The sequence below is a fragment of the Euleptes europaea genome, chromosome 10 (assembly GCF_029931775.1).
Source record: "Euleptes europaea isolate rEulEur1 chromosome 10, rEulEur1.hap1, whole genome shotgun sequence".
NCBI lineage: Eukaryota > Metazoa > Chordata > Lepidosauria > Squamata > Sphaerodactylidae > Euleptes > Euleptes europaea.
This window is the reverse complement of record NC_079321.1, coordinates 62,679,945-62,695,210: the sequence shown is the minus strand read 5'-3', so window position 1 is coordinate 62,695,210 and position 15,266 is coordinate 62,679,945. Positions and strand designations below refer to the sequence as shown.

The following is a 15,266-nucleotide window of genomic DNA, read 5'->3' as shown; positions in this document are numbered from 1 at the left end:
TAAACTAGGTAAACCATAAAAATAGATTAACCAAATACTTAGTAAACTAATTTAAAAACAGTTTCTACCAGCACATGAATGAAGACGGTCCCAGGCTAGTATTTGAAACCTACAGCCTTAATGCCACCCCAGAAAAGGCCCTCTCTCTATTCAGTTGGCAGAGACAGACAGAGCAGCAGGACTTCGGTGGAAGATCTCACTGAGCAGGGGAAGACAACGGGGACATCCAGACAGTCCTTCAGATACTGCGGCCACAAACTCTGCTTATTTAGGTAGAATGACCATCGCCCTTTTAAACGGACCAGTGGCTGGAAACAGCAACCTCTAAAGCCTGCTGCAACTAATCCCAGAGGTGTTTGAGCGTTAAAGATAGGACGGGCTTAAGTGTACTTACTACTCAGGGGTGAGAGAGGAAATCCCTCAGTAACTTTATTCGTTTATTCCATTCTTTATGCTTGTGGACCAACAGGTCATAAGCAAAACAAATTCAATACATTCCATTATACATAAATAACCATACATACAAAAATATAATATCAAAACAGTACAATTAAAAAGAGGTATCATTAAAAACCATAGATAATTTTTTTGCCACAGCAAGGGTTACATTTGGGTCAGTATCATCTAATAACTTTGCAACTATCTCTTGCTTTAGGGCAGGTCCCCACCTTTGAATGTATATTGGGATCCATTTGTCTCTGGCGAGATCATGATTTTTCCAATCTACAAAAAAAAAAACGCCAATCGGTGTCCAAAGTCCCTGATCCACAAAGTCGCTCAGAAAAGGGGACCCCTGAAAACCTGCCTGCTAACTCCCCCAATGGCAGTGCCTTTAATCTGGCCTGGGGGGGGGGGGAGAAAGCATTCCGTATCTGGGGACAGTTAAAAACGTCCAGTAAGCAGGGAGAATCTTTGCAACGGGGGAGGCCCGGGTGGCACAAGGCGCATCCCCGGCCAGCTCTGCAGCCAGCGCTCCACGTGTCAAGTTGCAGCACCCTAGATCCAACTAATCTACATGCAGAGGGATATCCCGCAGCACATGCCCAGAAGCATTTAAAAAATAAAATAATCCCCAATTTCCGAGCCAAGTTAACCGCCTCGGGTTAAAGTGCCTTTAATCTGGCCTTGGAAAAAAAAAGCATTCCGTATCTGGGGACAGTTAAAAACGTCCAGTAAGCAGGGAGAATCTTTGCAACGGGGGAGGCCCGGGTGGCACAAGGCGCATCCCAGGCCCGCTCTGCAGCCAGCGCTCCACGTGTCAAGTTGCAGCACCCTACATCCAACTAATCTACATGCAGAGGGATATCCCGCAGCACATGCCCAGAAGCATTTAAAAAATAATAATAATTTTAAAAATCCCCAATTTCCGAGCCAAGTCCACCGCCTCGGGAGCCTATCCCCCTCTAGGGACGACGAGCCAAGCCTCCCCCCGCCCCCGACGGCTCCCCCGCCGTGCCAGGAGGTCAGCGGCGGCGCAAAGCGCGTGCGCGCCGCAGCCGCCCGCTCGATGCCTATGTTTAGGCAAAAGGTCCGACGGCTCGGGCCGCCGCCTGCGTTCCCCGCGCGGGGCCCAGGGGGCGCTCGCGGGCGTCCTGGCGGCCGCTTCCCCCTGCGGGGCTGCCAGTCCGGGAGGAGAGGCGCCCGGGGAGCGGAGGGCGGCGGCGCGCGGCCAGGTAAGTCCGCGGCCCGGGAGCAGGGCGGCGCGCGCCGGAACAGCCGGGCGGGCGGGCAGGGCAGCCGCGGGTTCGAGCCCGGCTCTGGGCTCCGGGGCTGCGCTCCGACCATTGCCGCGCGGGGAGGTTTTGCAGCTCTCTTAGAGGCACCTCACCCCCCCCTTTCCGAATTGCCAAGGCTCCGATCTGGGGGCGGATGGTCGGGTTTGGAGGGTGCGGGTGGGGAAAATGCGAAAGTGCCAAAGCGGGGCTGCAGCCGAACAGCAAGAAAACAAAAGGCATGCCTGCAGGAGAATGACCCAACTTTAAGGTGGGCGATGGGGACGATTGCAATTGTTGAAGGCTTTCTGTTCCTTGGCTCCGCCGTCAACCCAAAGGGAGGCTGCAGCCAAGAAATCAGAAGGAGGTTGAGACTGGGAAGGGCAGCCACGCAGGAGCGAGAAAAGATTTTGAAGTGTAAGGATGTGTCACTGGCCACCAAGACTAGATTAACTCATGCCATCGTATTCCCTATTACTATGTATGGGTGTGAAAGCTGGACAGTGGAGAAAGCTGATAGGAAGAAAGTAGATTCCTTTGAAATGTGTTGGGGGAGAGGGTTACGGATTCCGTGGACGGCCAAAAAAAACAAATCCGTGGGTTCTAGATCAAGTCAAGCCTGAACTGACCCTAGAAGCTCAAATGACTCAACTGAGGCTGTCGTATTTTGGTCACGCCATGAGACGACAAGAGTCACTGGACAAGACCGTCATGCTAGGAAAAGTGGAGGGCAGCAGGAAAAGAGGAAGACCCAACAAGAGATGGACGGACTCAATAAAGGAAGCCACGGCCTTCAGTTTGCAAGATCGGAGCAGGGCTGTCAGAGATAGGACATTTGGGAGGACTTTCATTCATAGGGTCGCCATGAGTCGGAAGTGACTTGACGGCACTTAACACACACGCACACACACACAGAGCGGCAAATCCAAGGCAAAACGTCCCATGCAAAACTGTGCAGGGAGAGGCGAACCCCAAGCCAAAACCTCCCGTGCGTAAACGGCCTGCGCCCCAAAAACTCGCTCGGGACTCTGGAGCGGCTCGCAGATTTTTTTAAAAAAATTATTATTATATATTTTTATATTTTCATAACATAAACACATAAAACAAAACAAATACAATAATAAAAAGAAAATACAAAAGAATATCAGTTATATGATCTACTTGATATAATCAGAATTACAAAATTCATAATATCCTTTTGACCCACCACCCACCAAAAAAGTGACCCGTCACCAGGCTTCCGGGGAAGTGTCTAAACAGTTTGAAAATTACATTATTAACAGTAAAATTAAAAAAAAAAGTTAAACTTATTTCTATCACTCATTAACTAATATAGTAAAATCCAGATTGGAAGGGGGGCGGAAACATTTCGGGCAGTGGGAGAGAGAGGGGGTTGTACCGCACTTGTATTCCCAGCGATGTATTAAGAGTTTGAAAACGTTATAAAAAACATTGCTTTAAAAGGGTTTTTTGGATACCACCACTTATAAATGGTTGGAAGACGTCTTCACAACTAAAGGGGCCAAACAAAGTGCGAACAGTATTTTTTATAATGTTTTCAAACTCTTAATACATCAGTGGGAATACATAGAAAGTGCGAACAGTATTTTTTATAACGTTTTCAAACTCTTAATACATTGCTGGGAATACAAGTGCGGCAACCCCCAGAGAATAAGGGAGCCACCTGGGACGGTAACCACCCTAAGCAGTGGAGAAAGTCGGCATATAAAAACCAACTCTTCTTCTCCACCGGGACGGTGACCACCCTAAGCGGTGGGAAAAGTCGGCATATAAAAACCAACTCTTCTTCTCCTTCTTCTTTTCCAGTTGTCAGCCCCCCTGAACGGGGGGCTGACAACTGGAAAAGAAGAAGGAGAAGAAGAGTTGGTTTTTATATGCCGACTTTCTCCGCCACTTAAGGGAGAATCAAGCCGGCTTCCAATCGCCTTCCCTTCCCCTCCCCACAACAGATACCCTGTGAGGTGGGTGGGGCTGAGAGAGTGTGACTGGCCCAAGGTCACCCTGCTGGCTTCGTGGGGAGGAGTGGGGAAACCAACCCAGTTCACCAGATTAGCCTCTGCCGCTTGTGCAGAGGAGTGGGGAATTGAACCTGGTTCTCCAGATGAGAGTCCACGGCTCCAAACCACTGCTCTTAACCACTACACCATGCTGGCTCTCGTTATTATGCCGCAAGAAGTGCGCCAAGTGTTTTATTTTGATATTTTCATGGTTTTAAATGGCATTGTTTAATAGGATTTATTGGGATTTTATTGAGCTTGTATTCTAAGAATGTGTGAGCCGCCCTGAGCCCGGCTTTGTTGGGGAGGGCGGCATATAAATTTAATAAAATATAAAATAAAGCATTGCAGTCGAATAGTGCAATCCTAAACGGCATTGCTCCTTTCCAAGCCTTTTGAGTTGATATTTCGATATTTTCATGGTTTTACATGGTATTGTTTAATAGGATTTATTGGGATTTTATTGAAATTGTGTTCTAAGAATGTGTGCGCCGCCCTGAGCCCGGCTTTGCTGGGGAAGGCGGCATATAAATTTAATAAAATTAACAAATATAAATTATTGCAATCTAATAGCGCAATCCTAAACGGTATTACTCCTTTCTAAGCCTCTTGAGTTTAGGGGACTTAGAAAAGTGTATCCCTGCTTTAGATTCCCCCCCCCCCCCAACACACACACACCTTTCTCTTGCCCTGAGTGAGGGAGCCATACAGGTCTGGCTGTAATCCTACCAAATTCTTCTTTCTCAGATCCTTGCAGTAGCTATCTGGGGAGGACTGTCTGCTACTCCTTCCTGTAACGGTCTATTTCAGGACCATGCTTTAGGGCGTATTAGTTTATGCCAAAAATGTGCTTACCCTTTCCACAGTGGCTCCCAAGCCCTGCTTGCAAAATGTTTTCCCTCGTCTTATCTGTTTATTTTTGATATTTATTAATGAAAAAGACAACAGGCAAAAGGACACGCACAACGCATCTTGTGTTTTGTGAATCGCATTCTAGGTGGGGGTGTCCTGTGTTCAGTCAATCATGTCAAGGTTGAATGACGAAGCTTGCTGCTACCAAAACTCGTTAAATAAAAAGTTAATTTTCATCTGATATACTGTTGTTCTCTGTTTCTCAGGACAAAAGTCAGCTATTTATAAGGACACCTTTTTTTTGAAGCAACAAAAATCCAGAAGCCACAAAACAGACCATAGTGAGCAGTGGAACCTTTCTTGACAGTGTGCATATGTGCGACACTATGCAATATTTTCAATATTTCATGAATACTGAAACATCCGGGTTTGCTTCCCCCTACCCCAGAACTTGCCTTTAAAAACTATTTTGTGTATAGCTGATACATCTGAAGTACTTAAAATGCTGAAAGAGCTGTAATCCTCAAGACCTCTCTTTCTGGGTCTTTTAACATATTGAGGTAATGCTGTAGTGTTCCTTCTGACTCCAGTGGGAGTAAGAGCAGGCATGTTTCTGTCCATTGCAGCCATTGGAAGAAGACTCCGTTTGATCAAAGCAGTGGATAGGGGGAGAAGGGCGTTTCCCCACAGACACAGCCCATTCCCGAGAGTGGGGGCTGAATGGTTTTAGGAGGCGACATGACCACTACGCCAGCGTCCATGCCACTTGCGCTGTGCAGACTGGCACGGACACCGGCGTGGTGCCGCTTACGCCAGCATCCTCCTAGCACAAGCCCTCGCGCCGGCGTTCTGGGAGGCGTTCCTGGGGATTCCAGGGGATGGAGCTGCCTTTAGTCGGCTTCCTAACCCCTTTCAACCCAGGAACGCCCCCTACAGCAACGCCGTTGCCGCACCACCTTTTTTTGTTGGTGCAGCCTCGCTGTTTTATATGGGGCTTCCCCCCTTTTTCTCAATTTTATTTGAAAAGCCCCTCCTCCCCTCTGCAGCAGCCTCGAAACCTGTCTGGAGGCACCGCAGCAGCGCCACGGCCACGCCGTCCCCAGCCGCTGCAGCTTTGAGGAATGGGCTGACAGCTTCCCGGTCAAAGTATTTCTCCTCTCCACCACCCCTCTCCTCACCTTGCATTGCAGAGAGAAAGCCACCCAGGAGAGAGTTTGATTGGAGTCAGTCTGGAAAAGATCAAGCACCCCTTTTTCCTGTGCCGGGCAGCTTTTTGCCGCGAATGTGGAGCCCAAAGACTTGCAGTACAATAAAAAGTAAACTAATTGGGAGACTCTCTACATGTCTCTTGTACTGTGCTCGATTTGTGTCTCAATGGCTTGCGTTCTTGAGTGAAAACACTCTTGCAGGCCATCCTGTGCATGCTAAGACCCACAAAGATCAATAGGGCTAACTCTAAAGTAAGCGTTGCTGACTTAAAAGCACTTTTTGTGCTTTTTCTTGCATTTTCATAAACAGTTTTGTTTAGCAGAGAAAGTGGAAAATAATTCACTAGATAGAATGTTCTTATTACAGAAGTACAAAAGGTGTTTTAGCTTCAGTTATGCCATTAACATTGAATGATATTTTGATGAAAATGAAATATTTAACATGGTAGTAATACTAGGACCTGGCTAGGGACAAATTAATTCAGATGTATTTATTCTGACTGTAAGAAAACACCTGGCTGGATGACCCTGCCCTCTAAGTAATATAAAAAAAGGTAAAGGTCCCCTATGCAAGCACCGGGTCATTCATGACCCATTGGGTGACATCACATCCCGACGTTTACTAGGCAGACTTTGTTTATGGGGTGGTTTGCCAGTGCCTTCCCCAGTCATCTTCCCTTTACCCCCAGAAAGCCGGGTATTTACCGACCTCAGAAGGATGGAAGGCTGAGTCAACCTTGAGCCGGCTACCTGAAACCAACTTCCGTCGAGATCAAACTCAGGTCGTGAGCAGAGCTTGGACTGCAGAACTGCAGCTTACCACTCTGCGCCACGGAGCTCCTGTAATATACCAGTCCTTATATGTAAATGTAAAAAAGCAGTGGGTCGTGCTTCTGTAAAGTTGAAAGACTGCAGAGTCCAATGGTTCAGCTATAAGTTCTCCAAAGTCACTCTGACAGCCCATTTCTGAGAGCTGCAGTGGCTGGGGATGGCATGGCCGTGGCACTGCCGCTACGCCTCCAATGAGGTTTCACGGCCGGTACAGGAGAAAAAAAGGGGGCTTTATTTGTAAAAACCCAAAAATGGGGGGGGGAGCCCCATGGAGTACAGCGATGCACCACCATAGCTTTTTGGGGTGTCCCCAGGCTGAAAGGCTTAGGAGACTGCCTAATGGCAGCTCCTCCCCCAGAACAACCTGGGAATGCCTCCTGGCACAAGGACTTTCTCCAGTGTCCAAGGGCCATGCTGCTGCTGCAGTCCAAGGGGGCTGCCGTACGTGGCCCTATGCCAGCGTTTGTGCCAGTTTGCATGGCAAGTGACACGGATGCTGGCGTAGGAGTCACGCCGCCTTCTATGCCCATTTGGCCCCCAACCTCAGGAATAGGCTGTGACAGACCTTGAGTAAGAGCTAGGTCCCTATGTTCCACCAGTAGCAATGGTAGCTGCTGCAATATGACTTCTTCCTAGGGTATAACGTAAGATTGTATGAGACATTGTTGTCAACTTGTTACTTCTCATGTCAATTTTGCCCCAGCTGTTACACTAGGATTTTAAGAAGTCGTGTTATCAAGTCTTCCTACAGGATTATGAAATTGGTGCCACTTCAGTAATGCGTCAGCAGAAGCCAACACAATCCCAAAAAGCAGTGAACGCCGCAGTCCCATTTGTTTCTGTTCTATCATCCAATTTTCTCGTCTCAACAATTGGTCTGTATGAGGACTTGCATATGCCTCTTTGTTGAATGATGGCAGTGCTATGGGTAGTAAACAGATCCAACCTGTACATTAACAAGCTGCTACATTAGTAAATAAAACAGCATAATTATTAACGGGGGCGTATAGCAGAGTCAAACCGTAGATCTAATTAAGAAATATATCCCTTGCTAGCGTCCATGCATGGTCAGTTCTGTGAAGGAATCAGAGGTGTTTTTTTCTGTTCTTGTGTCATTTTGAAGATAAGGTAAACTTATTTCTGTTGCACTTGAAAGTTGGCTGTCAGGAAAAAAATGTGCAGTATTTTGCCTTGTATTACCAGCATTGTAGTGACAGTGCTATATTTAGTAGTAGTGCCATGGCTCCGTGACAGCTCGATAGGTGTGGGATAGATAAGATGCTCAGCTACTTTATTTTTAAATGCTCCATGCTGATGGCTCCTTCATGCACAGACTGCCTTACTGGGTGCGTTTTGTGCATGGCTGGGGTAGCCATTTGTATGTTCTGCTTTGGCCATCAAAACGCCTTAGGACGGCCCTGATAAAAACGGGAATGTTTATTAAAAGCTGTTGTGTTGGACTAGGATCTGGGAGATTCAGGTTGGAATCCCCACTCTGGCAGGGAAGCTTGCCTGGGTGACCTTGGCCCAGTCTCACGCTCTCAGCCTGGCCTGCCCCACAGAGTTGTTGTGAGGATAAAAAGGAGGAGAACGGTGTCACTTTAAGTCACCCAACACTCCTACGAGGAGTACGATGTCGGCTGCTTTGGGTCCCCAGTGGGCAGAAAGGCAGGATATAAATGACAAAACAAAACCGTGCATTTACACAAGGCCAATTTTTCACAATATTAAATGTAAGAATGTTCAACTGTGAGAGTCCGACCTCAAGATTTATATCCCAGATCATTTGGATTTGTTGACCAATGAAACTGCTGCAAATATGAAGCTTAATTTTTTTTAATTACTTTTTACCGTTTGTTCACAGGCAACTTCAAGATGAACCCTACACAAGTCAGTTCAATCACAGTGACCCCTTTGGGGTTTTTCCCTGACTTCAGAAATGCCACTTCTGTGCCTTTGAATGAAACGGTGTGTGAAAACTGGAGAGAGATTCACCACCTGGTGTTTCATATGGCTAATATTTGTTTTACAATTGGATTAGTTATTCCAACCACTTTCAATCTTCATATGATTGTCCTACGAGCTATGCTAACGACAGGTAGGACAAGCACTATATCTCTCTCGACATTTTGCTAAAGTTCAGGGTTCTTTTAGAGGTATCCAACAGGTTCTGCTTACCTAACAGGTTTTTCTGCCTTATTACAAATACGGGAGTAACATGCCATCTTTTTCTTTCATGCCACATGGCAAGCTTCCTTTGAAACTCTCGTTTTTCCAAAGCAGCTTCCATGGAGTTCAGAGTTCTGGAGTATAGTAAGGAAGAGTAAACATATAGATAGCATGCACAGTTAGGTACATTCATGTCCTTTCTGGACATTCCCACTTTGGGCCGGGCGGGAAGCATCAACAAACACCAGCTTCAGAGCGTCATAGGTAGTACGTCTGTACGTGTTAATGGTTTATGTAACCTTTCTCCATCTTCTTTTGGCAGGATGTGCACTTTTTATCATCTGGGCAACTCTTTTCCGCTGTGCCTTGGATATAATGGTCTGGAATGCAGTATTCCTGCTTGTCAACCTTCTTCATTTTATATATTTGGTATACAAGAAAAGACCGGTATGTACATTGCCACTAAACCGTATAAGGCTTTAAAGGTCAACAACAGCACCTTGAATTATGCCTGGCAACAGTGTAGATAGGCCAACACATTACTCCGGTGAACATACTGGCTGCGGCATTCTGGACCAGTTTAAGTCACCAAACACTTCTCAAGGGCAGCCCCATGAAGAGTGTATTGCAGTAATCTAATTTAAATGTGTTACCATGGCATGCACTGCAGTGGCCAGATCTTTTCTGCCCAGAAAAGGCCGCAGCTGGCTGACCTGACAAAGCTGGTAAAAGGCACTCCTATCCACAGCTCCCACCTGCTTGTCCAGCAGTAGGCACGGGTCTAGGAGCAGCTTCTTCAAGTGTATTGCAACCCCAACTAGAACAGGTGACACCTTAAATACTCATTGCTTCAGTGGGGGGGGGGCACAAAGCAATGGGGCTGTTTCAGGTCAGAAAAATGACATGCGGAAAGGCTTAAATCATTCTCCCCCTGTGCCAAAGTACAATCTGAATTTGGCTTGGGAGCTCATTCATAGAACTCCACCATCACATCTGTTTTGATCTTCAGATGGCTTTTATAAAATAGTGGCGAATAAGCCTATCAAAGGCTGTGAATGATTATAACTGCAAGATTCTTCCACACACAGACATGCTACCAGCCCATAGCCTGGTTTTGGCCAGGGCGGGTGGGCTAGAAATTTAATTAATAAATAAAAATTTAATTAATAAATTGAATACCAGATAGTGGGGATGCACTTTGGGTCAGGGCTTTTACCTGTAGGATTTTCACAGGTGTCTACCTGACAGTTGTTGGAAACAGAACGGTGGACCAGATGGGCAACTGGTGTAATCTTTCCGGGCTTCTCTTACATTTGTATGGTTTTCAACCATTTTATTCTTCTCCTTCCATGTTCTCATTAAGTACTACTGTTCTGCATTAATCTATTTTAATAGTGGACAAGATGGAACACTGATCTAATTTTTCAGTCTTCTCTGTTTTTATCCATTTTATTCTTCTCCTTCCATGTTCTTACTAAGTAATTTACTATATTAATCTTTCCCCACATTCACATGTGACAGAAAAGCTCATTTGAACCTCTCTTGGTGTTTGTGAAACATGTAGACTCTAATGCATATGGCATATAGAACATCCAACATAGGATTTGAAGCGGTCAGTACTGCTTCAGGTAACTAGGTTTCTAGATTTTGTATTTTGCTAGAAAATACGATACCTTACTTAACCAGTTACCCCATAAGTAGTGATACAAGCTTTGAATTAAGAAATTCCTTTTTACTGTAGAAACTTCAGTATTTAATAAATCTGACAAGATATATGCACAATATATATAATAGAATATAACAAATGAATATAGATCCAACAAAACACAATTACAAATCAGTTATCAACCCATCAATGATCATGCCGGGGATCAAAGTCCCATACAGACTGCACGCAGCATATCTGGGGGATAGTGACCCAATTTCTCTCAATTTTCAAGCCCTTTATATAGGATTTACTATGGGAATTTTTAATCTTGGGGATTTACTTATGGCACCTTCTCAAGGATTTTCATCTATTCTCAAAACATATTGTAATCCTTTTCATCTGTTTCACACCTTTATATGGCCAGATGCCGACAAGGATATTATCAGATATTCAATGTCAAACCCATCTCTCAAGATGTGAAAAAGGTCTTGGAAAGGCCATTTAAAGCATCCTTGAAAAGGATCTAATGCATTCAAATTACCCCCCTTTCAGGTGGCCTTCCAAGATTCAAAAAGATAAGAATTTTTCGTTCTTATCTGGATGTTGATTTAGCCAAGGTTGCTGGGTGCGCATGGTAACAGCTCACCCTCATCTGCTTTCCAGCTAGCTATGAAGCTAAAGCATGGAGGTTTTTTCTACCTGCCGGTTACTGACATGAAAACTAGCTTTTAATTAGCAGATGTTGCATAAATATATTTCCTTTTAGGCTAAAATATGGCTTGTCCACTATATTTTCATTCTAAACTTGTAAGCATAAGTTTATTTAAGCCTTATGTGTGTTGCATGATTTCTTATTTATCACATTTGCATCTTGCCCTTTTTCCAGTTTACTCAGATGGCATAAATTAGGCACGGCATAAAACTTAAATATAAAGCAGGTATTTAACACAGTCGTAAAGACAAGATCCGTTAGGAAGGAACAAAGAAAGTTCACTGGGAGAAAGGGATGAATAAATGTGTCTGAAGGATATAACGGAGTCTAATAACAACTAGGCGTAGCCATATCAGTCTGCTACACCAAAAATGAGTCTGCTACACCAAAAATGAATTCAGCCTTGTGGCATAGCTGCATCCCAGCATAAAATTTTCTTTTGTGTACTACTCTTCTGAATACTAGCCAAAAACCTGATCAGATTTGACTTTCTCCCTGTACTTCCTGCATGTCACATCCCTTTGACCCTGATATTTTTTAAGCCTCATACATAAAATGACTGCATAGAGAGGATATCCCATCTAAAAAGAGAACTCTAGTCCCCAAAACTTACATCCCATTCCTGAAATGACGGCATGCGGAGTCGGCGGGGAAGAGGCGCAGCGGCTCCTCTTACTAAGCCAATTCGCGCACACCATAAAACAAAAAAAGCTGTTTCGTGGCTTTTTTTTTGTTTTACTGGGGCCTTTCGCCCCATTGAAAACAGCAAGGCTGCGCCTGCTCAAAAGCAAGCGCAGCATCGCCGTTCCCGGCACCACTGGCCGAACCGGGATAGGAAGCCGCTCCTCACCCTGAACTCCCCCCTGCGCCGACACCGCCTCTCTACTCCGTGGCCTGCGCCATGGAGAGCCCGCGCTGGTAGAAGGGCGAGGCGCGGTCCCGCGATGCTCGGCCGCCGGCGGGACTGGCCTCGCCACCAGCATAAGTGCATGTAATCACAGTTTTACACGCACTTACGCTGGCGGCAGGGTGACGCCGCCTCCTAAAGACTTTCAGCCCAAATTTTCAGGAATGGGCTGTATCAGTGAAATCCAATTTTGTTAGTCTTCAAGCTGCCCCAGAACTTCTGTTTATAATTTCAGTCTTTGTAAGTGGCCAAGGGCCACCTCCCAGAATCCAGGCTGTGCTTGTCATAGGTGGGGCCCTGAAGCTACTAGTCAGGCCTAGGCGACCACTAGACAGAAGCTCCAGATTTCTGTGTTCCTAACACCCTGTATTTACGCAGTGAAATAATTTCAGTCTTCCATCCTTCTGCCTGCCTGTTGCAAATTCTTTGTCTTATATGATTCGGTGAGTCCTTCATATGTTATTTATCATTGCAAAACCGATTGTAAAACTGAAGTATTAGGGTATAGACAGTATAACAGTTAATCAAGTGGAATTAAATTTAACACACCAAAAGGAATAACATGCCAAGTTAGATGAACCATTTCCCATAGTAATTGCACAAAAATCCCCACATTCTCAGTGTTTTCTTATTAATTTGTTTAAAAATATTTATATGCCCAACTCTCTCCTGAAATATTCCTGAGAATTCTTCCCTTCTTATGCTATCAGACAGGCAGAAAGCCTTAGCTGAGGAAAGTCAGGATTTTGGCTTTTCAGTGACTTAAAACTGTGTTAATATTATGTTGATGCCGTGAAAGTGTTTTTTTTTTTTAAAGGGTTTCTTGTTTTTACTTAAAGAGTAATCCTCCTCTGTTGACACCATAGACTTTATTTGCTAACTGGTAGTTGCAGTTCCAGATCGGAGGCGTACATAGACTGAGATGGCTCATTGATGCATACCCTGTGTGTGCTATATATGGAAATAAACATATCTCCTTCTTTACCAATCAGTTATTTTTTGACTGCAGAAAAACTGTCTTACTCTGCTTCTGCAGATATTTCTTATCAAACAGCTGTTCCTTGATGGCTGTTCCTAAGGAGGCGCAGTACGAACCACAGTATAAAAAAAGTCATGCGTAACGTTTTTGTTTTAAATGCACTGAAATGAGGAAATGAGGGGACGTCTGCTATGTGGTCTAGTTTAGCCAGCCAGTAATATCCTCTGTAGATGGAGAGCAGCATGAAAGTTGACTTTTTTCTCAATTATTATTGTAGATATATGAAGCGCTGATAGAAATACTAAAGTAACAAAGGGGGGGAATCTTTTGAAAGGACAATTCTCTTTTAATCCCCAAGTGTCTTTCAGCATCTCTCTTTTTATAACAGAACACACACCTCTGTTTCCTTAATAAAAATAGTTTCTTGCTTTGGCATCTTCCATCTTTTTTTATAACAAGAAAAAAAAATCTAAAGTTGGGGTCCTCTGCCTTTTTCAGCCTGTGGGCACCTCTGGAATTGTGATACAGGGAGGTGGAGCCAAACACAAAATGGCTTCCACGGGAGGCGGGGCCAACCACAAAATGTCAAGGAGTGCTGTAATGCATAATTGTGATAGTGGATCTTCAGCATTTCAGGCAGAAACTTTTTAATGGGTTGCCTTTTGAAATTAATACGCTCTTTACAATTACTTTCTTTCATATACACAAAATAAGTATACCTATTGAGCTAGGTAAGAAACCCTCATCTGGCTGTATCTGCCCTCAGCTTTGCAGGCATTTAACATATGTATGCAAAAGGGGGGAAATGCTTCTTAGCTGTCCCTTTACACAAGCCATTCACTCTGTTACTCGTAAAAATGACATTTACTGCTGAAGAGCTGGCGAAAGCTCCTTGCGCATGTTCACAGTGTGAGAGAGATTCTGGACAGATTTTGATAGAAACATAAAGGGTTTTTGAAAAGGGAACAAAATTTGGCGTAGTGATGTTATTATCAACTTCCACCTGAATTATCAAAATGCATTAAAACTGGGGAAAGATGCATTAACACTGGGAAGATCTGATGACTTCAATAGAAGCTCGAATTAGGGGCGTTAAGCATTTTGTCTGTGCAGCTCTATCATGTTTAGCCAGAATCAAGTCCCACTGTGTTTTTTTGAATATCACTCTGCTGTTTGTACAGTTAAAGTACTACACATACACTACTGTCTGACTTGTACCATAAACATGAATAAAACTCACAAAGCCCTACCCGGCTCAATCCCCTTTCTAAAAACATTTGTGGGCACCAGGGAGGGTACTGGGGGGCCGTGGCACCCATAGGTGCCATATTGGGGACCTCTATGGGCAAGTTAATTAGGAAGAACTCAGCTTCCAGAGCGGTATCGTTTTTCTTGGTTGTTTTTAATTTTGCTTCTACTATTATTCCTATGTTTATTTTCTGGTGCTCAGCCCTTTCCTGTTTTTGCACTTCTTTCCACCCACTTCCCTGTCTTCTGCAAGCCTAATTGATCTTTGCTCAATCTGCCTGTGTTTTTAGATAGACTAGGACAGAGTGTCCTGGCTAGGAGTTGGATTGATTCAGAAGGACTTCCAGATTTCAGCCAGCTCTCTCGCCCTCTTTCCTGTTTTGGCGCATAAATGAGTGGGGGATGTTTGTCAGACACTGCTCTCTCTCCTTTGTGACAGACTGCCTCTTGCATAGGTCTTCTGGAATTCTCAGGTCAAATTTTGTAACTTAGTAAGGACAACAAAACAAAACCCTGTTTAGCAATTGGGTGCAGACCCAATTTTATTTGAGTTTGCTTCAAAGTAAGTGAGCAAAGTAAGTAAGGGTTGTAGCCTTAGAGTGTTAATGGATTAAAAAGGTAAAGGTCCCCTGTGCAAGCACCAGGTCATTCCTGACCCATGGGGTGACGTCACATCCTGACATTTCCAAGGCAGACTTTAGTTACGGGGTGGTTTGCCAGTGCCTTCCCCAGTCATCTTCCCTTTACCCCCAGAAAGCTGGGTACTCAATTTACCGACCTAGGAAGGATGGAAGGCTGAGTCAACCTTGAGCCGGCTACCTGAAAATGACTTCCGTCAGGATCAAACTCAGGTCGTGAGCAGAGCTTGGACTGCAGTACTGCAGTTTACCACTCTGCGCCATGGGGCTCTTCGTAAATGGATTACATATATTATATTGTTGATGTTACAACAATCTTGAAAGGTAGGTAAATGGGGCTGAGG

At 44.8% G+C, this 15,266-nt stretch overlaps 1 protein-coding gene across 4 annotated transcripts in view; it reads left to right on the top strand.

Moving 5' to 3' along the window:
- The window catches only part of BVES (blood vessel epicardial substance), a 43,111-nt gene that overhangs the window by 13,254 nt on the left and 14,591 nt on the right, over positions 1 to 15,266 (top strand). Inside the window, exons 4-6 of one of the 4 annotated variants that reach the window (XM_056856702.1) lie at positions 3,595 to 3,599; positions 8,486 to 8,719; positions 9,113 to 9,237. In XM_056856702.1, coding sequence (XP_056712680.1) covers positions 3,595 to 3,599; positions 8,486 to 8,719; positions 9,113 to 9,237 — 364 coding nt within the window. Of the gene's footprint in view, positions 1 to 3,594; positions 3,600 to 4,894; positions 4,951 to 5,102; positions 5,125 to 8,485; positions 8,720 to 9,112; positions 9,238 to 15,266 lie in introns of those variants that run through there. The other 3 variants (XM_056856699.1, XM_056856700.1, XM_056856701.1) reach the window with 3 other exon arrangements.